Source organism: Dendrobium catenatum, unplaced genomic scaffold, assembly GCF_001605985.2.
Source record: "Dendrobium catenatum unplaced genomic scaffold, ASM160598v2 fragScaff_scaffold_1608, whole genome shotgun sequence".
Classification (NCBI taxonomy): Eukaryota; Viridiplantae; Streptophyta; class Magnoliopsida; order Asparagales; family Orchidaceae; genus Dendrobium; species Dendrobium catenatum.
The window spans coordinates 2073160-2097036 of record NW_021320070.1 but is presented as its reverse complement, the minus strand read 5'-3'; the positions used below and the strand labels follow the sequence as shown (position 1 = coordinate 2097036).

General features: G+C 38.8%; 1 protein-coding gene across 2 annotated transcripts in view; it reads right to left on the bottom strand.

The window, feature by feature from the left end:
- Positions 1–3178: 3178 nt before the first annotated feature.
- Positions 3179–23877, bottom strand: part of LOC110099820 (DNA mismatch repair protein MSH3) — a 41717-nt gene continuing 21018 nt past the window's right edge. Inside the window, exons 8-12 of one of the 2 annotated variants that reach the window (XM_020827110.2) lie at positions 19251–19511; positions 19092–19163; positions 7128–7292; positions 4506–5000; positions 3179–4080 (exon numbers count right to left, since the gene is read on the bottom strand). In XM_020827110.2, the coding sequence (XP_020682769.1) occupies positions 3769–4080; positions 4506–5000; positions 7128–7292; positions 19092–19163; positions 19251–19511 (1305 nt within the window). In that variant the 3' untranslated portion in view covers positions 3179–3768. The remainder of the gene's footprint in view (positions 4081–4505; positions 5001–7127; positions 7293–19091; positions 19164–19250; positions 19512–23877) is intronic. The other variant, XM_020827111.2, reaches the window with a different exon arrangement.

The window sequence follows — 23877 nt, the reverse complement described above, 5'->3', positions numbered from 1 at the left end:
GAAGGACCATAGTTGGCGGGAGACGGAGGCTGGAAAGATCATTGTCTGACGGCAGAGGTCAAAAAAATCGTAGTCGGCAGGCAACTAAGGTCGGAAATATCGTTGTTTTGTGACAGAGGTTGGAAGGATCATAGTCAGCGAAGGAGGTTGGAAGGACCGTAGTCAGCGGGTAGGTCTATCATCCTAGGAGGATGTCAATTAAATTTTAAAATCTATGATTCGAGAAATATACAATCATTATTTTGTCTCAATCACTGGATGATCAATCATAGGGGGATTTAATCCAACCTCTTTTACACAAGTTGACGTCATTGAACAATGCTCTGACAAACAACCTCATATAGGTCAATATCCATTGTGGATTTCTATCAATCTATTAACATCATTGAGCAATACTCTAAGTGGACAACATTCTCTCTAGAAAGATTCCATGAAAGCAAGTGGTTGATAAAGTCACCAATCATATAGACTAAAAAAGCCTAAAAAAGCACAGGGGGCAATATATCAAAATATGTCTCAATGATGCATAAAAAATTTAGTTTCCTCTGGGGGATAAGTTCATTTCAAATGAAAAACAAGCATCGAGCGTATCTCAACTTTATATACAATATCATTGGAGTTACATAGATTTCACATTAGGTTCGAGTATACACTCGTTTTCATAAAGAAGAGAAATTAAAATTACACCACCATCATCCGTACAAGCATCTCATACAACTTCTTCTTCAAAGAAAAATTAAAAGTGATCATCATCAAGCCTCCACATAATTGACACTATTAATGTGTCGTTAGGCTACTGATAAGGCACACTGCTTTGAACCCTTTCATCAGGGATATCTGATATCCGCACACATCAATATGGATGCATATTAACTTTAACAAAATACAACTTGACCACCACCATCACCAACAGATGAGGACATCCATAGGAGATTTCGGCACACTTACCATCGAAGGGGTCGTCGAGCGACATACATGATTCAGAGTCTTTATTTTTGATGTTTTATTTTATTCATGTCATTTATATTTAATGTTTTTCCATTTGTACCCCTATGAGGGAGTTAGTGTTTGTTGTAGCCTAAGGGCAATGTCGTCTTTATGCTTTTTATTTTCGGATGGCCTATATATAGGCGTAGTCATTGTATTTGAGTTTAGTTTTTGATGAATGAAAATTTGCATCTTATATTCTCTTTGTGAGTTCAACCCTCCTAAATCTCTTAGTGAGTTCGTCGGAGAAGATAGATCTCTTTGTGAGTTCTAGATTTTCGCCAAGCTATTTTCGTGGAGATCCGGATTAAAGATAATTGAGGTGAGTGGATTTGTAGCCAAACGAATCCCTAGAAAATTCCCCTCCTCCCTTCCCCTTGCCCCTTGCCGGCGCCTCCCCTTGAACCGCCCAGGCCGCCGGCCTGCAAACCCCACCCGCCGGCCAGCAGCCCGCCGACCACCCACTGGACCCCCTTGCCGCCAGCCACCTCTAGCTCTCCCCTTTGAATTTTGAATTCTCCTCTCTTAATGACTTTCCTAATTAAGCCATATTAAATATGGGAAGTTAATTAAGATGAGTTACACATATTTGAAATTCAAATTTAAATTCCCTCTAATTTTAGCCTCACCCGCCCCTCTCTTCCCCCCAACCTGTGACCTCCCTCCCTCTCCCTAGCTCACGGAAAGCCCTCCCACCTCCCTATTTCTTCTTCCCTATTCAATCTCACGATGCATGGCGGATCCTGAACTTGAAGGCGGACTTGTGTTCGACGTCTACGGAGACATTCATATACTTCGATCCACATTCTTTGACGCGGGGTTTGACCACAATGGCACCATTGAAGGTTACTTGGATCGAATTCTCCCCACCCTTGTGCTCGTCATCGACGGTCAATTTTCAGACTACGACTGGACCATCAACGGATATCCACCCGCTCCTCCACCTTCACCGCCGCCACTTCCCTCACCATCGCTATGGATCGTCTGCGTCGTCTACCTTGGTGTGATCTCGTTTCTCGTATGATTCCTCCGACAATCCTAGAAGTAGAAGAGTGACTTTTGTGCCTCAAGGTGAGACGATTACTTTGTTAACCGTCAGATTCTAGTTGGCTAATCATTTAATTACGTTCATTGAAGTTGTTATTTTAAGGAACTTGCAAAATTTAGTTGTAACGACTTGCCTACGCACTGTTAACTTCTAAGACCTTTCTTGATTTGTCAAATTTGAGAAGCATTAAATTATTTTATCATTGCTCTAACAACTTTTTTTAATTTATAAGAAAACAATTCCTGATTTCACATCACCAACCCTTTTTCTGAAGTTTGATGTCAGTCCTTTACTTCATATCAACCATCATCGACTTCTTGCTTGACTATTATTTAGAACACACCCTCCAATTATCTCATTCAGCTCTCCACCCAATCATCAATCATCGTTAGACTTATGCTGCAAATATTCCAGAACATAACAAATCTAACAAAAAAATTATTTTTAATATTTTATAATCGATTTTTTTAGATTTGCCTCTAACTTTCTTACTTAAGCCAAATATGATATAGACATTAAGATGTACCCATTTTATGCGACCAAATCATCTATGACGACTCTCTAATTTTATTTTCCACTTGAGCTGCTCCAGCCTTAATAACTTTTCATCCATAAGCTAAAAACTTAAAATACTAGAATTTAGGGGATCATTGAGCAACTAGGATATTGTTATGTGTGATATATATATATATATTACAGAGTAAAAACAATGTAATGATGATATAAAATATAAGAAGAAATATTTATGGAAAAATAATAATTATGTAAGAGGTGATGCAAGAATAAAGTTTGGACAATTGGCCAAATATCAAGCAGACAAATATGTCTGGAATCCCATACTCAAGTAATAAAAAATGATAAACTTTAAGAAAAAATCGCTCTCTTGCTCCCACTCTCACTCTCTGTTCTCTTATTCATTGAATAATATATATATTTGAGGCCTATGAATATTCCACCATGATTGCGTCTTCATTTGAAATATTTTTTTTATTATTATTTTTATAGCAAATTTTTAGTAAAAAAAAAACTATTGAAAACAGTTAAAAAATATATGAGCAAAAATTATCTCAAACAAAGCCTGAGCCATTACCCATCTATTTCATGCAAGGTAACCTGCAAACAAAGTTTTTGCTTGGCCCTGTATTTCTAAATAACTATAAAACCTTCATTAAATAAACAAATTACCTGCCCTGGTTATACATTGGCTTTTCCATATAAATATTTTGTTATCATACACAAAAACAGATAAGTTCCCCAAACCGATCAGTAGAAGATAATGTTATGTAAAAGGAGCCGCACGGAAACATTTTGCAGCTCAATCAGAAACACAGTCGATGGTGGTTAAGAGCTTCTAAATACTCCCATATTTAGACCTTTGGTTTGCATGTGGCAAAAGCTTTTTGTTCTCTGTGATTCCACTTGAAAAAGTCTGTGGTAATACTACTATCCATGATCAAGGGCGATAAAACAAGCAAGGCTGACAAAAGTTCTTTGGGAAGGAAAATTATTTTGTGCGGACTCCGAACATAGAGGTTCGTCCAGATGCTGCGTATGAACTGCATATTTGTAGATATACAGCAAATACTCACTAAATACTCAGTAAGTACTCACAACTAATGATTGGCTTAGCATTTGCTGCAAATCTACAAATACGCAGTTCAGACACAGCATCCGGACAATCCTCTACGTTCAGAGTCCGTTCAGAATAATTTCTCCTTTGGGAAAGAGACGGTTCACCCTCCCTTTGTCGCTATCTGTGCAAGTTCTCGAGCGCCCTTCCAACAGCTTAAAATTCTATCTGTGTCAGCACTTTGTAGGGCTGATTTTACACAGAAAAATATACTGTGGCATGCTTTTGCCAGTTCTTCAAAGGGCTCATCATCTTTATACGCATATTTAGGTGAAATGGAACAATTGTCAGAAGCTTCATATTTCTCTATGGTTTTATTACCAGACATTGTTGCTAGATTTCTTAGCTGTGAACCCATGTCTGCTTCTAGTTTTGCCGCGATGAAAGCTGCTCTTCTAATGCACAAATCGGGCAGCTGCAAGGAAACAATTCACATAAAATGCAATAAACATTGCAAACTATTTAATAAAACAACCAGAAAATGACTTTAAAAAAATTATAAGATTAGTAGGTGATTGATTAGGGCATCTCCAACCGAAAATCTCATTTTTCACTCCAAAATACAGTGAAACTAAAAAATGGCATGAATCATCTCCAATTGAACTCCATTTTGCGCCCTTCATAGAAGATAACCGTCTCTCTTTCGCGCATTTTTTTTCGGCCAATCCGGTAGATATAGAAAAATAACGCAGATGAACAATGCAACGCCAATATTGGCGTCGCATTGTTCACCCACAACCAAATACCGAAAGTTTTGCCGTTCGGCTAGAGCTCGCGAGCGACGCCATTCATGTTTGAAGTTCGGTTGGAGAAGGGCTTAGTGCATGCAATTAAACTAACCTGTGCGAGGCGAGCAACATTAAGACCAAAGCTCTTGTCTGATGCACCATGAACAACCTTATATAGAAAGGTCACTTCTTGTTCGTCCACTTCTCCATTATCAAATTCTGGTTTAGATTCCATCAAGTTCAAAGGTTTCTGTGCGGTTAGATAAGAAACGCGATATGCACCAACTGATCCTTCAAATTCACTCTGTATATCCAGAATTTGGGGGTAGTGGGTGACAAAAAGAATCATACATTTCTTCTGTTGAAGAAGATAATGCAATGTTGCATGAGCAATCGCAACACCATCATGGGTGCTTGTTCCACGGCCGAGTTCATCGATAATGACCAGAGAGCGTGATGTGGAATGTTCTAGAATATAAGAAGTCTCAGCCAATTCTTCAAAGAAGGTACTTGATCCATGCTGGATGCTATCAGAAGCTCCCATGCGAGTGTATATCCCGTCCAGCACATGCAAAGTTGCTGATGACGCTGGTACAAAGGAACCAACCTAATGGGATCAGACAAAGATATGATAAAGCAATTGCAAGGAAAATCTAAAAGTTCATAAATGTATCAGATCAGGATAGTTAGCATTGTTAGAGTGGGTGCCTTAATATAGGCAAATTGGAAGTATAAGAAATGAAGATGTTAAGGAGAACAAAATTCCAATTTAGCTACTTTCCTGCAATAACAGTACTACCCCTGAAGTTGAGAGTTTTTACATGGTCAAAAAACTGAAAAAAAAAAAAGAGATCTTAGAGTTTTGATAAAAATACCAATAAATTATTCTTCAGGGAGAATATGAAGAGTGATATTTTTTGATAAAACTACAACTCTGATGAAATGACAAAATGTTTTAATATGTTTAATTCTTTGATGAAAGATAAGATTGCTTGCAAAGTAAAATTGTTTGGTTATCACAATAAAGAATTATAGATTGTGTTGCAGGGAATAATTGTTCGAAATCTTTTACTAAATATTCACAAGCGAAATAAACCATTCCTTATAATCATGTAAGATTTAGCTACAACAATTTAATCCTTTCTTCATTAGAGCATGAGATTTTCACCCATAAAGGATCCTAAAGCAAATTTCCCATCTACAAGTTGAAGTTCCTATTCAAGATGAACTTGATCGTGCAGCTTTTTAAACTCAGCCAACTATTTCTTGGATTCCCAAGGATAAAATTCCGACAACAAAATGGATACCACCTCAAGCATGTTCTACTAATCCACTCCTGAGTGAACTTCTTAAAATACGATGACAAATGTATTTAGGTACAAAGAGATATGAAAATATGAAGCGTCTACTTCAATTCGAGTTTGAACAAGAAAAAGAGAAGATTCAAAGGAGGTACAACACTTTAATTCAGGAAACGAAAAATGCACAATTGGAACATCTTGGATGTTCTGAGGCAATCTCATTAGGGGATGAGATTTCTCCACCAGGACAGAATTGATGTAGGCAAAGCTAGATTTTTTTTTTACTTTATGTTTCCTTGCTTCCTTGTAGGCAATAGGGGTAATTAATCTTTGGGTTGTTTTTTCCTTAATGGGCTTGGCCCATATCTTCCCATGATGGCTGGTTGCAATATTTGGATTCCCATTTTGCATGTTGTTAATGTTCTCCATGCAGATTTCGGATGGATGTTGATGTTCTCCATGCAGATTTATTTCCCTATGCTGATTGTTTTTCCCATGGTGTTGTCCCCCTTTTCCTGCTGTTGGCTGTTTATCTTTCACCCTAATATTTTCCTATACTAAGTGCATTAACTCCTCATTAAGGGGGCTAAATTGTGAGGCTTCTATGGGCTGTTTTTGGTGGCACATTTATGTGGGCTGTTAGATTTTTTTCTCCTATAAAAAAGGTTGTTTGGCTGCTGGAAAAAAGAGAGGGAATTGAGAAGAATGTTTGAAACAAAAACCTAAGGGTTTATATAGCTTGCGAGCTATTGTCTTCTACCTCCCTATCTTCTAAAAAATTTGTCTCGAACTTCTACCTACTTCTCTCCACGGTTTCCATTCTACTTGTATCTTTCTTCTCAAAATTTTATAAGTTGTAGTGTGTCTTGATTTTAATAGTATTGTTATCTTGTTTATGTTTGTCTATGTTTTAAGGAAGAAAAGTTGTCTTCTAGTTTGCAATTTTAGTGTAGTGTTTTTTTAGTTGCACCATAAGGCTAATCAATAGCATGACACAACTGATATGATCAAGATAAAACTATAAAAGCCAAGAGTATTGAGTTGAATTATGGTACTTCTATGTTAAGATACAGAACCAGACCATTGAGACCCGTTAATCTCATATATAGGACTTGTGTTTAAGAAGAAAAATCAAGAACCATATGAATTCCAAAATTATAACTACAGGAACATGCCAGAGACATGGGACAAAATAAGACTTGGTTGAATTATACTATAAATGATAAACAACAGTTTCCCATAAAGAATAAAAGATCTGAGTAAACAAACAACTGAATGACACAACTGTTATAATATAAGATAAAAGCGAATAATTTCCATGAAGCAGTTTTGACAATAGGGCCAAGTAAATTTTTCTATAAGAATTTTATTTAACAGAAAAATAAAAAACCGTCATTATTCCTGATTGATAAGTATGAAAGGATGGAACATGCCTGAGCCATTATTGCTATAAGGGCAACCTGGCGTATGTAGCAACTCTTTCCACCCATATTTGGTCCGGTGACTACCTGGCAATATTCACCATCTGCACAAAGGCACGTATCATTTGGAACAAAATGTTCTCCTAAGACGGACCCCAGAACCTGCGAGTACACCACCTTATTCAAGATCATGTCATTAAGCAGAAGATGAAGTTACTTGACAAAGCTGAACATTTGAAAATATATCATTGGCCACACTGAAATACCACCCATTTAGGGTAATGAATCACCCAATTTTCTAAAAGACATTGCACTATCAGTTAGAAGAAACCGAAAGGAGACGACTCCAGTTGCCAATATATATACCATTTAGGCCGGTTCACAGGGTGAACCAGCCCAGCCGGCCCACTACAGGAGGCAGAACTTGTCTTCCTCCATTGATCTTGCCTGCCCACATTGAGGGCCCCACTAGTCCAAGGGAATTCAAATTGAAAAGGAGGGGGCGGCTAGGGGTTGGGAGGGAAATTAGATTAAGAAAGTTTTTTTATTACAGAGCATGAGATGTTTAGGGAGGGATTATGTTTTGATTGGTTCTCAATTAGGGTTCTTTGGCGATTTGGGCTCTAGACTCTCTTGTCTAGATATTTGGGAGAGACGATCCTCCTCTCGAATTGAGGATCTCTTGTACCTTGTTTTCATTATTGTTTGACTTTGATTTTCCTACCACAATATATCGCTTTGGGCTGTTTTCACCCATATTTCGCATTATTCTTGCTGTTTTTCACCAATCGGTGATAGGTTTGCTTAAGGTTACTTGCAAACTCAAGTATTTCTTGTCACATATCAACTTAACTAAATTGGGAAAAAAAATACATACATGCAAATGTTTTAACTTCAGCAGGTTTACATAAGAATGGAAGCTGTAGAAAGGTGGTGGCTTCAACATCCTTTAGTAGATAACGCACAGCTTCAGTCTGCAACTTCCAAGGCAGGTAAAACTAGAGTTGTGCCGGTGATATTTAGCTTTTTGAAAATGTAAGGATGTTAATAGTTGTACGAGCCTTGAGTTAGCATTCCTAGGTTGGAGCATGCCTACAAAATGGTAACTAATTATTGATTAATCAATTGATGTAAAGTACAATATGTTGCAACGTAAGCTATGCTTACATAGAGTTTACCATATATTCTGATTCCAACACACCATTTTTTTTGCAGTGAGAAGGCAATGTGTGAATCATTGGCCTTAGTAACGAGGTTCAAGCATACAAGACTTTCAGATTTGAATTTCGATTGAAGTCACACCAACTTATGTGCCTTATATCGTCGCCCTTAATTGCACGTGAAGAATTTGTGCAGCAAGTCTTAACGCTCATAAATGAGATTTTAAGATTTCTGATGCAGCATGGGAAATGGAGGCCACAAAGCAATTTTGAGAAGGTGGACAGAAAACTATGGAATTCAGATATGCTAAATGATCAGCATGTGGAGACATAAAGGATAACAGGATAGAGGCAAATACAGAGAAAAATATTTAGAGAGAGAGAGAGAGAGTGAGAGAGAGAGAGAGAGAGAGAGAGAGAGAGGAAAAGATTATGATAAATAAATAAAGTCAAGGGGTGAGGACAATGATAGGAGAGAAGATAGATGGATAGATAGAGAGAGAGGGGAGATAGAGAGAGTTAACAAAAAAGATAGAGAAAGGAGAGAGAAATTAGGAGAGATTTGTCGACCTCTCCTTTGACCCATCGGGGTCTATCAATTTAAGTTGTCTATGGACATTCAGGGTTAAATTTTATAAGTATGTTAAAAAATTATATTATTGAAATAAATCTGAAGAAAATTTTAAAACAAGCCATAGTCGCTAGCTTTGCTAGCAGGGGCGGAAGCCCCTTATGTCCGGGGGGGCAATTGCCCCCCTCAAAAATTTTATTTATTTATTTATTATATGATTCTTTAAATAATTTGTCCCTAAATCTATGTTTTAGTCTTTATTATAAGGGTTTTAAGGCAATTGTATCCCCTAAAAGTTTTAAAATATTATGGTCTTTAGGCAATTGCCCCCTGTATAATTAAACACGTTATGTAGAGGTGATATTGTCAGGGAATGATGAACCATATAAAATATTATGGTCTTTAGGCGCTGCCCCTTGACCATGCGACCTGACCGGGCAGGTCGAATCCCGCTAGGGGGCACTACCCCCTTGGACCCCCGATATATCTGCCAACAATTATCTATCTATTATTTTAATAAATATAATTATTCATAACTTTATAAACTTTATATATATATATATATATTATATTCAAAAGCTAGTCATAGTTGTTGTCAGCGACTAGCATTTTTTTCTTTTGTTATATAGCACAAATATAAAAAGTTTATATATAAATTAATATACAAAAGCCAGTCACTAACATCGGAAGCAGTTGGCTTTTTTTTTTTTCCTTTCATTTCACTAATCGCCCTATCTATTATTCTGTCTCCAGGTAGATAGCACATCAAAAATCAGTCGATAGCTTTGCTAGCAACTCTGGCGTGTTTATTTTTTTCATATTTATTTTAATAAATATTTATTAACGTAATTAAAATTTGCCTGAGCATTCATACCATAGAGCCTTGCTCTTAGTCCAAACACCCAAGCCAAAAGTTGAGCTCTATTGACCAACAAGGATTTCCAAATAGCTTACTCTAGCACTCAACGACTGTGAACTCAAACCAACACAGGCTCATCATTCACACTTGTTATTTTTTGGCTAATTTAGCTAAGAAATCTACCTTATTATTTTGCTCCAAAGTCTCGAGTTAGTAAGAGATTCTGGATTTATTTCATGAGCTCGATGACTCATATGTGATTAGAGAGCCGTCAATAAATGACTTGACCTTAACCTAACTAAAAGTTTGAGTCACCCGTAGTTTGTATTTGGGTTGAGGCTTATCGTTTTCATTGAAAGTAGCTCGTATAACGGGTCTTACAGCTTCCTTTGAAAATAGCTTGTATAGCGGGTCTTACGGCTTCGCTTAGAAGTGGCTAGGTTTAAGTTTGAAAAGGGGGTCTTACCTCTTTCATTGAAAGTAGTCAGTATAGCAAGTCTTACGACTTCTATTAGAAGTAGTCTATATGTTTGGGTTTAGGGTTGCTCACTTAGAAATTTCCCTAGCATGCGGGTCTTACTACTTAGCTTGAAAGTAGCCCGGCTATTTTGGTAGGTCTTACAGATTCAATATTTAGAAGTAGCCTAAAGGTGAGTCTTACAACCTAGCCCTATAAACAAAGTGACCCGTATAATTTAGCCTTTTAGAGTTTGACAATTCACTTGATAATTTCTCTAAATAGCCTGCTTAAAGGCGGGTCTTACTGCTTCGCTATGAAGTAGCCTAAGTTATCAGGGATGTATTATCCGCTCTTGGAAAATTTTCCCTAACACCCTAATTAAAGTAGGACTTACGGCCTCTATTAGAGGTTGCTAATTGAATTTGGGTTATGGGGGATTTAGTTTAGTGGGCCTTTAGCAGTAGATACTAAGTTCTGTGCTTTTCACCACCTCGACACCCGTATTAGTGTTTTGTTTACAGTAATAGCTTATGGCTCACAGTAGTAGCTTTACTTACTTGTTTGTTTCAACACCAATCTTGCATGTAGTAGTAGTTTTACTTTCAATAGTTTTTTTTTTTTTACTTTCATCACTATTTTCTTTGCTTGTTTTTTTTACCTATCGTACTAGTTGTTTGCTTACAATACTAGTTTTGTTTACCACCATGCACTGACTTTTTTTATTTGTTTGCAAGTGTTCATCTAGCAGTTGTAGGAGCTGGAGCTTGCAAGGAGCTGGAGCTGCGTTAAGGATTGCTAGGAGTTTTTGTAGTTTTCTCTGCATTTTTTATTTTCTTTAGTTTTTTAGTTTTAGGAGTTTGGACCTTAGTTGGTGTGCTTTGAACTTAAGTTTGATGAGTGGAAACATTATTTTTGGTATTTTTTTATTTTATTTTAATCAAAATGCATTTCATCATAGAGGCTCTCCTCTCATTACATTTCTACTTACATTTAAAATTTTTTTTTAACTAGTTGATTTAAAGTTTAAATTTTAATTTAAAATTAAACACTCGACTCATTAATAAATATTAAATTACTTGAATGTTTTAATTTAATTATTAATTAAATTAGTTGTTATATTGGTCTAATTAATTTAATTAAAAGGTTAATTAATTTAATATTAATTAACATATTTTAGTTTTGCTATTAATTTTTAAATTAATTAATTTAACGAAATTTTAAATTAATTAAAGATATTGATTTTATTAAATAAAATAAAATTTTAAATTAATTATTCAATTATATTTTAAAATTGTTGTTAATTTAGATAGTCAATTAAGTAAAATCTCAAGTTTATTTTAATTAATTAGTTATCAAATTTTAATTCTTTAATTTAATCACTCATTTAGATTTTAATTAATTAATCAATTAAATTTTAATTATAGAGTTTTTAGGTAAATTAATTACTCAGAATAATTAAATTAAATTTTAAATTTTAAATTTAATTTATTATCAAATTGAAATTTTAAAATTGAATTTAAATAGATTAATTAGTTATTAATCAATTAAAATTTTAATTGAAGCTCTCAGATTGCAAGTTTGGCAGCCTCGCGACATAATTTCTGTAGCCTCATGGGGTTCCCTCACTAGAGAGGAGTTCGGAGGGCACTTGCCTTTTCTAGTCCACCTAGCCGGATAGAATTCCATGACCAAAGGCTTTGGGGGACGAATCAACCCCGGAATTGATCTTCGAGTCCTATAATTTAGTTGTTGTGGTACCTGTTAGAAGAATTTTAAAATTTAGCATTTTCCCCGAAATTTCGACACCCTTTTGGCTCCCCCTCTCTGCGAGAGGAGGTTGGGGAAGGCACTCACCCTTTTAGGTCCGCTCAATTGGATCATAATCGACGATCGAGCACTTCAGGCGAAGGATCAACCCTGGAATTAGTCTTCGACTCCTTTGATTTGGCGATCGCGACATTTGCTTCTTTTTTTCTTTTATTAATGACACTAATAATATTAATCATTATTATTATTAATTATAATTATAATTATTATTATTATTATTATTATTATTATTTTCATTAATCATAATAACGAAATATAATAAAACTATCTTCTTCCTCACTCACGATTTCAAGAAAGCCATAAGAATTGTTTGCATAGAAGTAGAATCAGGCGTGTGCACAGGCTCAGACAAAGCTGGCCACTCACGCATACAAAAGACGTGCGTGAGTTTGCACACGGGAGCTTGTGATCGGTTGTGCCAGAGTCACGCGCAGAGGGGCATCGGGCCTAGACGCAGGTCGCGACCTAGTCGTGGTCAAGTAGGTCATTGGAGGGGAGATCGAACTCAGAAGCGAACGGAGGCTCAGAGTTAGAGGGAGGCAAGGGTTCGAACAGTGCAGAGAGGCCATTTGGTCAAGGTCGTCTGCGTTGGTTGCTTCGGTCGCAAGTGAGGGAGGCAAGAGCATATTCGTCAGGAAGAGGGTTCGGGAAACCTAATGTCGCTCAGTTCACCTACGGATTGAGGGAGGGTAGGCTTAGTCAGCTGCCATGCGTGAGGTGGAGTTAGGCGCGAGCACGCGAGATGACGAGGTCGGATAGGAGGTGATGGGTTCATGACTTGTCTGGTCGTCCATGCGTATATGGGAGGAGGCGAATGAGCCTTAGTCTCATTCACGAGTTGTTGGGAGGCTGATCGATAGGAACCTTCTCTCAACTGCAAAAGAGCGTAAGTGAGCATCAGTTTCTTTCGATCTTTTTTTCCTTTTCTTTTATTTACGATCGAGCAGCTATTTTAGACACAGTCTTGGATGTGTAAACATGTTGACATGCTGCGGTTAGCACTTTTTTATCGTTTTATTTGATTTTCAACATTGATGCTCAAAACTTAATTTATAACAAGCTTAGAATGGTTGACATATGTTTGAAATTTTACAACAAACTTCCCAACCACATTGGAAAAAATGCATAAGTATTTAGATTTAAAATTCTATGTCGTGCAAAGAAAAACGTGCACAGGGCTTACCTGTTGCATCGCGAGGTCATATATGAGTTACGCTTGCTATGTTAAGAAAATCACGCATAGGTACCACTCGTCGCGCCAACCACTATAAAATAGAGATTTTACTAATTTTAAGAGCAGCATTTTTTATATCTACAAACCATGAGTCGACGACACTTATGAGCTGACAAAATTTGCAAGGTAAGAATATACAATTTTTTTCTCCTTTTTCTCGTTTTTTTTTTCCTTCTCATTTTAGAGATAAAAAGAAAAAAAAATTGATATAGCGAGAGAGGATAGAGGGAGAGGAAGAGATGGAGAAACAAAAGAGAAGGAATTAAAGAGATAAGGATAGAGGGAGATAGAGAGGGATTTAAAGAGAGAAAAAAATAGAGATAGAGAAAGGAAAAAATAGAGAGGAAGAAGGGTATAAGAGGTGGAGTGAGACAGTGAGTGAGTGAGAGAGAGAGAGAGAGAGAGGAAGAGAGGCAGTGACGACAGATGGGGTATGTTGAGACGACAACGATGACTTAGAGTAGGGCAAGACAGCAACGCCAGCTAGGTTATGGCACGGCGGTGATGGCTGCTGGTGTAGGCGATGTTGGCGATGAGGTGTTGGTTGCGGTGCTAGAGAAGAGAAGAGGGAGAGAGGGCTCCGAGCTAGGGGGTCATCAGGAGCATGAGATCGACAAAAGAGAGGAAAACCCACAGTAGTTGGATTTAGTCGTGCAGCAAAGAACTAGGCTATGAAAGCAGCAAGTTAGCTATGGTGTTGGAGAATAGAAAAAGAGAGGGCTGCGAGAAAGATAGGAGAGAAGAGAGGAATTGATGAAAGAGAGGCAATTGGGAGGGAGTCATGTGATTTGAGGGAGTTCGTGAGTAGCATGGTGCATGTACGAGGCAACGTGAATTCACATATGGGAGACATGGGGGTGGTGAAGAGAATGAGAGATTTTTTCCCTTTTCCCATTTTTTCCCCCTTAAGGTCAATAATAAGCACTCTCATAAACAAGCCAGCATAAATTTCCAGAGCCTATGAGTATAATATCTATTATTGGGCTACCTAATATCTTATGGTTGGGGTAGAGCTGTCAACATTTGACCCGACCCGAAAACCCGACCCGAAAATTTCGGGTTCGGGTCAACCCGAACCCGAATCGGGTCAGGTTCGGGTTGGAGATTTCGACCCGTTTGTAAAATCGGGTCGGGTTCGGGTTGACCCGGAAACCCGGAATCAACCCGGTTTGGCCCGGGTTCGCATCATTCGTCCATTCCATCGCGTCGTCTGCGGTTTGTCGACTGTTGTCGGCTGCCGCGCGCGACCGAAACGACGAAACCCGCTGCTGCGGCTGAAACCCGCGTGCGATCGAAACCCGCTGCTAGCCAGCTACCGGCGCGCCGAAACCGTGCTGACTTCGCGGATGTTCTGCTTCGCGCTGATACAAGGGTTCGGTCAACCAACCCGAAGGCGGGTCGGGTTGGGTCCAGAAAATTGACCGTTTGCAAAAACGGGTCGACCCGACCCGAACCCGAACAATGTCGGGTCAATTTCGGGTTTGACCCAAACCCGACCCGTGACCCGAAATTGACACCCCTAGGTTGGGGTGTAAGTTCCTTCATGAGCAACTTGGAAGGAGGTTAAAATAAGCCCCATAGATACCAATTGCTTGCATTAGATATAGTAAGGCGATCAATTTGAGTGGCGTTGTAAGTTAAAGAAAGGAGCAACTCCCTCTAGTTTTCACGTAGTTGTAAGCCACGCATTCCCATTTAGTAAAGGTCTATGTGCTTTTAAACATCAGGGTGTTAGATCGGTCCACTGGACCGGTCCAATCGGTCCAGGCGGGACAGATTTACGGGCGAAACTGCGACGCTATTCTGCCTCTGGCGGATGCCGCGCGAGCCGCGATTCCATGGGAGCGTTTTAGGAAGGAATTTTGAGGAATATTAGGAGGGAAATTGAATGTAGGGACTGTGTAGGGATTTCCTTTTGATTTGTATGCATTAAATACTTTGTTTTCCTAGGGTTAGGGCATCTTGAATTTGGCTGAAATTTGAGATCTCGTAGATTTAGGTTTTCTTTGGGCTTTAGCGGCGTCTAGAGATTTGGGAGAGATCAATCCTCCTCTCGAATAGAGGATCAACTGTATCTAGCTATTTTTCGTTTTCCTTTCATCAAATAATAAAAATTATCTACTGTTTTAGTGGTTTTGTGCGGACTTTTGTGAAGGATTCTCGGTGTTTTTCGAAGATTAATAGGAAATACATGAGATTTACAAGTGTTTCCTATCAAATTGGTATCAGAGCAAGTCTTGGGACTGTTCGTGGGTTATTTTTGGCGAAGTTCGGCGCCCAATTTTTGGTTGAGAAGGGACGAAGTGCTATTTTTATAATCCAAATCCGGAATTTTTGTATTTATAAAAGTTCGGATCGATATGGCGGCCAAGAAAGTTGATGCGCTAGAAGAAAGGCTTGAAGGGGAGATGAACCAAATCAAGAAAACGGTGGAGAAAAGGATTTCCTCCATGCAAGGACAAGTAGCCGATCTCCGGGACATGATGAAGAAAATGTTGGAAATCCATAACCAAACGGCGGCTTCTGTGGCAAAAGAGGAGAAAAGAAAAAACACGAATTCTGAAATTCATAGGGAGGAAGATGAGGTGGAAATCGTGGAAGGAGAAAGAAGGAAACCCGATCTGGAGCCTTTCCAGAGGGAGGATAGATGAGGTAGGTATGGGGAAAAGCATGGGTATGGAGGGACAGAGCAAAAGGGTGCTGATTGGGAATGTCGAGAGGGACATTATGGCCACTGAGGTGCTGATTTTGAAGAAATAAGAGGAGAATTCGAAGGGGGTTTGGGCTATGGCAGGGCAAGGGAAAACCGAGAGATGTGGGGTGGGCCGAGCACTTGGGAGAGGGGAAGTTATGGAGGAATAAGGGGGAATGGTGGAGATCAGAAGGCGAGGAAGTTGAAGATGCCTATCTTCGAAGGGGAGGATGCATATGGATAAATATATAAGGTGGAGAGGTACTTTGCCGTTAATGGGCTAATGGAGGAGGAGAAGCTGACAGCAGCAGGCCTATGTTTGGAGAAAAATGCACTGTCATGGTACCAGTGGAGAGACCAAAGGAGACCTATCAGGAACTGGAGGGAATTCAAGGAGTACATAATAGAACGTTTCCAAACCGACTAGGGAGGAAATTTTTATGAGCAGTTCGCACAAAAGGGAACAGTAGCAGACTACCGAGAACAGTTTGAGCACCTAGCCAATGGGGTGGAGCGATTATCAGATACGGTATTGGAGGGGGAACTTCATGAAGGGGTTGAAGGCAGAGATCCGAGCAGCAATGAAAGTTCTGATGCCTAATGACTTATGGGAGGCCATGAAGTTGGCACAACTGATGGAAAATCAGAAGAATCTGGAGAAGGGGGCAGGAGAAGAGGGCAAAGGGGTTGTGATTCAGGTGCGAGGAGAAGTATATACTAGGACATCGGTGCAAGGACCGAACTCTTCAGGTTCTCATCGTCTGTGATGACGAGGAAACTAATGAGGGAGGTAAGGGGGAGTTGGAGGAGAAGATAAAGGAGAAGTTGCATTTGGATCTGGCCGAGGTTTCCCTAAACTCAGTGGTAGGATTCACTCTGAATCATACCATGAAGGTGAGGGGGGAGATAAAGGGCAGGATGGTGGTGGTGATAATTGATAGTGGAGCTACCCATAATTTCATTTCCACTCAGGTCGTTGACCAATTGAGAGTGAAATTGGTGGACACCGGTTGTTATGGGGTGATGATGGGTACAGGGAAGGTGGAGAAAGGCCAGAGGATCTATAAAGGAGTGGTTTTGACCATCCAGGGGATTCAAGTAAGAGAAGACTTTCTCCCACTAGAGTTAGGAAGTATTGATGTCATCCTGGGGATGAAGTGATTGCAAACCTTGGGGGAAACCACGGACAATTTGGGAGCACTCATGATGGAATTAATGGTGGTTATAAGGGGAGATGCGGGGCTATCCAAAGCCATGACATCACTTAAGACCATGGCTAGGGACATACAAGAGATGGGGGAAGATTATTTAGTGGAACTATACAAGCTGGATGTGATCAGGATGGAGGAGGGAGGAGATGTTTCTCTTTCAGTGCAGCCCTTGACTCAGCAATTTGGTAAGGACTTTCAACAACCTCAAGGATGGCCACCTCCACGGAAACATGAGCATATTTCCACCTTGAGGACAAGATAGATCTTTGGGAGGGGAGTATTGTTAGACCGATCCACTGGACAGATCCAGGCGGTCCAGGCGGGACCAGTTTACAGGCGAAACCGCGACGTTATTCCGCCTGTGGCGGATGCCGCGCGAGCCGCGATTCCACAGGAGCATTTTTGGAAGGAATTTTGAGGAATATTAGGAGGGAAATTAAATGTAGGGACTATTTAGGGATTTCCTTTTGATTTATATGCATTAAATACTTTGTTTTCCTAGGGTTATGGCATCTTTAATTTGGCTGAAATTTGAGATCTCGTAGATTTAGGTTTTCTTTGGGCTCTAGCAGCGTCAAGAGATTTGGGAGAGATCGATCCTCCTCTCGAAGAGAGGATCAACTGTATCTTGCTATTTTCCATTTTCCTTTCATCAAATAATACAAATTATCTATTATTTTCGTGGTTTTGTGCAGACTATTGTGAAGGATTCTCGCTGTTTTCCGAAGATTGATAGGAAATACTTGAGATCTACAAGTGTTTCCTATCACAGGGGTGCTAGAAAGTTACGGGCTAGCTTAGCTAAGCCTACGTAGGAATTTGTTTGCAAAGCTGGAAGTTGTTAAATCCAACCAAAGATACATGGCATTGAACTGTAATGGTACATCACAGCATGTTTTATGGTATACGTTATATTTCTATTGCACTGGCTTTAACATAAGATATAAGTCCTAGCTCAACGATAAATTACAAGTTTCGTAAGGTACATTACAAACCTAATCTGTTTTAACATGGCAATAAGAGTCCAGTACCAAGATCCTGCGTTATGTTAATGATTCGCATGACAGATACTAGCCTGAATATGTAAAAGTCATATTTTCATACCCCTTTGTTGAGGCCATTATCTCTATTCAGACGTAGCTCTACGTTCGGAGGCGAATCATGTGCAGCCACGTCAGCGGTACCGAGCACGGCATTAAGCAGTACCGAGCTGCGGTACCGTGCAGTACCGAGTCACGGTACCGAGCAGGGGTGACGTGGCGCATTCTGGTTAGTCTCTAGACGGCGTTCAGCATCCGCACAGAATAATCTTTCATGGATGTGAAGTTTTAATATTCTTGCGAAGTTAGGAGGAAGTGGAGGAATCATTCATCATCAATTTGTTTCATCATTTTTTTATCATAATCCTTAATGGCGTTAGATGTCTTGTGTTTTCTATCCGACCTTGATCTCAGAAAGTTGCATGGAACAGTGAACACACCAATGAACTATGGTTAGGATCAAGAAACCACATCAACAACAACCAAGGACAGTAAGGTTGCAATTTTGTTTTCATATCTAAAACTTAGGCTCCTTTTATCTTTCAAACACTTCTCTAATTAATTTCTAGGGTTTATTTTGTGTTTTGCATTTAGATCTCCATAACAGCATGCATAAATAGACGTAAAGTTAGCTAGAATGGATGCAATGTATTTACTACGTTCATATTTACAAGAACCAGATGATTATAACCAAAGGTGATAACGCACATGTTAGAAAGAAATATGGATAAGTGTGTTGACTCCTTGTATTTAAGTAGAATTTTCAAATTAAAAAAGAACATCGTATAAATTGCATAAATAACAAAAAGGAATTCTTAATACCACCAACAAAAAGATGATTATTAGCACTCAAAATTACAGTTCAACCATTCAGAAATAGTAATAAAATATTTAGATGGAACCAAGAGCAAGTGTAACTTACTGGGTGGCGACCTGAACTGATATGTATTTGACCAGGTTCATCATTACTCCCAAATGTTGGTCGCACATATTTCTACAGATTGTAAATTAGATGCACGCAGTGAACTAGAAATGTAATTATGATCATCTATGAAAAAAAAAGGGCAGCTGAATCAATCACCTGATTCCTTGAGAGAATGGCTAGTGAATGCAAACAATCCAAACCAGCCAGAGCTTGAACTGAAGCCTGAAATTGAGCATAGTATGTACCAAACTCTGTCAAAAAAATAGCCCATGTTTTCCTGCATGTAACAGCAAATTCTTCCTTCGCAAGCACCAACTTATCCAATGTTGCCAAGACCTCTGGGGTATGATATCTCACCGACTTCTTAGTACTATTGACCTTAACCCAACTGGAAGGAACCTTGGTATCAGAAGATAACTGCACTTACAAGATTGATGCAAATTAGATCGCCAAATAAAAATATTTTCATGTTTCAGTCATCTTACCACAATTCCAAATTAACATGACCACCAAAGAGTCGAGCATGAGAAACCTTTAGAATGACACGAGAAGTAATTGAAGTAAAAGATAACACCATTGAAAGCAAATGATGAAAGGGTAACCCTACTGAAACTAGTCCAGCTTCAAACATATGCATATATTTGCAGCCAATCTCATAAGTTATTTAAGGCATCACTAAAAAGATTCAATTTTATATTGTCTTACATTGATTTCAGTTGTAGGCTTTAGTAACCTAGTGAGCTGTCAGCTCACTATGTGGTTTTACATATTTTCAAGAAGAGATCACGATCTAGTGGAGTAAGGACAGGTCTGATATTCAAGTTTTTTTTATTTTTTTGCATTTTTCTTAATTTTATTATTTTTGTAGTCAATAGCTAAAAGATAGAATGATGAATGAATTGATTGAAGTATTGACTATTATATATGAATTTTGAGGAATGAATATAATTTGTAATTGCTTTCATTGGATTGATTTGTATTGGTATATTCATAGAAACTCTAGTTGATTAATGAAGCGATTAAAATAGAAAATTCTTCCAAAATTTGATAATTGGGCATTATATATATATATATATAAGTTAGGAGTCTTAAAGGTTAAAAAAAATCAAATAACAAAGTAAATTACAAAACTACCCATGCAACCCTATATATATATACATCAAGGGTCTTGACTAACACCTTACACCGACACTTAATTATTCCTCCTCCTTTGTCAACTAGACTCTCTACATTCCTGCTTCTCAGTCAACTAAACTATATTATGTCTTGATGAAGGTCAAGATAACATTTGATATTGTTCAAATTGAATCTGAAAAGCCAAAAGAACTTGATCTTTCATCAAGACACAAATACTCTAATTCTATAGGATCATTTGCATAACATAAACATGATTTATTTCTCAGGAGTATAATGAAACTGACATTGTCATGGTTTGTTGACATTCTGAACGCTTGATGAAAACTAGATGAAATAAATTGTATGTATAAGTATGCAATCATTTTGAAATAAGTAAAAAGATTAGTTCTAATGCTTAAATTTTAGTTTTATATGTTAATATATTTTTATATCCTATTTTCAATATTGATAATTTAATACTTTCTTGAGAAACTTTAGAACCACGTGATTTGCCATTTATTTTTCTACACGAGGGATTTCAACTGAAGTTGCTACCTTCATTGAGCCCATCATTCCCGTTGCATCAGATCTCATAGATGATTACACTACAGCTAACTCTCAAGAGGAGAGGTGATGCAAACATCAGATCCTAAAAGCCCCATAGTGGATTATAGAATTTCCATGGATGAACTAATTCTGGAGACGGACCCTAAACCTCCTTAGGTGCGGTACACTAGAAACTAAGAAAGAAGGCGCGAAGCGTTGAACAAAGAAAGACTGACTTCTTTCTATAACTAGAAAGAATTCTCTTTCTCTAATGAATGAAATAGGAAAATGAATTAGTTCATCCATGGAAATTCTATAGTCCACTAGTTGGAGTAGCAAATCATAAGGCTAAGTCGGGAAGGCTTTCTAAGCCTACACTACAGACTGCAGGTAGTTCACAACCAAAAAATTAGAATCAATAACTCGACCCCCATCTATCATGATCAAAACTGTTTTCGAGATTCAAAGACCGCTTATGGAGAAGTCTTTCTCGTGTGTTGGCGAGTGACTTGCCATAGTTTACTGACCCGTACTCATTCCCAAGCCTAAGATCCCAATCCTTTTCGTCATAGAATTCCACGACTTGCAAACTAGACTTTCACCATCATACTTGGAAACATACCTCTGAAATGCTCTTAACACTTGGAGTTAGTTATCAGTCATTTTCATCATTCTCATCATCACAGAAGCTGCTTCAGCTACTGACCAGTCAGTCAAAATTTTGATTGCCCGAGAACCGCTTTCCTAGTCAAGGATGCCCTGTATATTTAGATTTCGGATTCCGCCCGTAGCACCTTTCCTTCCGTATTTTCTTTGTTTTCTGCCTTCAAGCACTTTGCTACCGGGTTGCTACCGATTCCCTTTAAGGTAAGGAGCGTTACTGGCTACTCTAAGAAGAAGATGCGAGGAACAAAGGCTACTCTCATCATTTGCTTTACACTTGAAATTCTCAACCTATTTTCTTTCGATATGCTGAAAACTTGGAGTTATCAACGGAACTACTTTTTTTATCCTGCACGAGCTCCTTCATGCATCCCATAGTGAAGGTCTTACCTTGCCTTATTTCTTACATACTACATACTCCATTTGTTGCCCAACCTGGTTGAAGCCTCGATTCGAGCCATTACTAGTTCAAAAGCATTTCCATATTCTTTTATTCTCGTTTAGTTCCTGCAAGCAAGCCTACTCGTTCTCATCGATATTTTCTTTTTCTCTTTCTTATCAGAGTCTCAGCCGTTTACGAGGCGTTAGAGAGAAGATTCATTCCTAGAAATCAGACAATCGTACCATACCGAATTACAAATTTGAGATTGGAGGTAATGCAATTGGAGGAGCTCGCATCGCCGTGCATCCACTTCCTCGGGCCGAGTCCCTACATCTGCTTCAGCTGACCAAAGTCCTTGATTCGAAGCAGCCCCAACAGTCGGAATCAGATTGACACCAAACCTTCGTGCTTCTCTCTATTGCCTCGATTTCTTCTTTTCTTTCTATATACTCAATTCGATTTAGATCTTCAATTCAAATCATTTGGAATTTTGAACTGCACTAGAATGAGTCGAAAGCAAAAGGCGGAAAGTGATAGGTAAAAGTGAAGTCATTGGCATAGTGCGGTGAAGTGAAAGATTCTATAAGAATAGATAGAAGAATTCTCATTTTCTCTTTCTTGCCCTGCTAAGTTTGCCTCCACCCCTCCTGCTACCCTTGTAGATCAACTGGTGTCGGTGAGCTTAACTCATTGTCAGTAGTTCTCGCATTTCCCCCTGAAATGAAAAAAAAAAAGGAAACTTCCCCCGGACCGGACTCACGATAGCTGAACTTCTAGCTTTCCTTTAGGTGCAAGGAGAGAATGAAAACCTTTCTTCACTATGTGTCTTTTTCTTTTTATGTCATCTTCTCTGCCCTTCTTTTTCTATCTTCACTATCTTAGAAGTAAGGAGAAAAGCCACGAGATTCTTAAGGCCCGCGAGAAGCTCTAATATCCACCTTTCATACGAGATTTCGGATCGGAAGGATGTAGATTGTAGATGTACTGATGCTCCAATCAATGCTTGAAAAGGAGCTAATCAAAAACGGAAATCCAACGAGGATCATTTTGATGCCAAAGAGAAAATTGAAAACTAGCGCCTTTTTTCAGTTCGAGTCCTAATCCGGACAGCCCAAGTAATTTTTTTACAGGTAGTTCCCCTTAGACAAAAGCAAGCTCAAGAAGCTAAGCCCCTTTTTTAAGGCCATCTATTTTCATGTCAGTTACGTTCCCTGAGGTTGCCAGTGGTGAGTAAGCCTTTACTGTTGTCCCCTTCAAGTTGGCAAAGACAATCCATCAGACAAGGCCAGAAAGTCAGATAGAAAAAGCACATATACTCTTTGGAACCTGCCCTTTCTTCAGATATGAGAATTTCTCAATAGATAGAGGATAGAGATCTGGATGTTCTTTCTTTTTACTCGCGCGCGAAAATGGTGCCGCAAACTAAGAGCAGGGAAGGAACTAGGGCGGGCATAAGCTCACCAATTAGGATGCGTGACTAACGCATCTTTTTTCCAAATATTTCCATTTGGGCTGGGGGGTAACCACTAGCGAAGGGCACCTGCTCTCCCATTTCTATTCTTTGTTTTTTGTTCCAAACGCGAGAGTAATTCTTTCGATTCAGTAGAGCGAGAATCCCCTTTTTAGGAGTATATCAGGGACATTCTTCTGAGAAATCATAAAAGTAGGGCAATAGTTGACTCTTCAAACTTACCCCATCTCAGCTTTCATTGAAAATCTCGTCAATAAAAGGATCAAAAACCGTGTGCTTCTCCCTTCCTCTCCTCTCTTTCAACTGAGAAAGAAGAAATAAGGACCGAGTCTTGCAGGTCTGCTACTTCAGATTCATCGAGCTGGGTGCTGCTTCCTTCTCCTAGTTTTGTTTGTCTTTTTCGGTGATCTCAATGTCTTTCAGATTCCGCTTTCATCTGAAGATGAAGGAGGCATCATTAGCTCACTTGTCTTGGTTTAGTCTTTCGACCATAAAAGCGTAGAACAGACTCATTTGATGTAGGGATCGGGGAATGAGCTTCACAACAAAGAGTAGATGCGAGTGGTTCAAATCATGTATTAAGCCAACCCATTCTTTCTATCTAT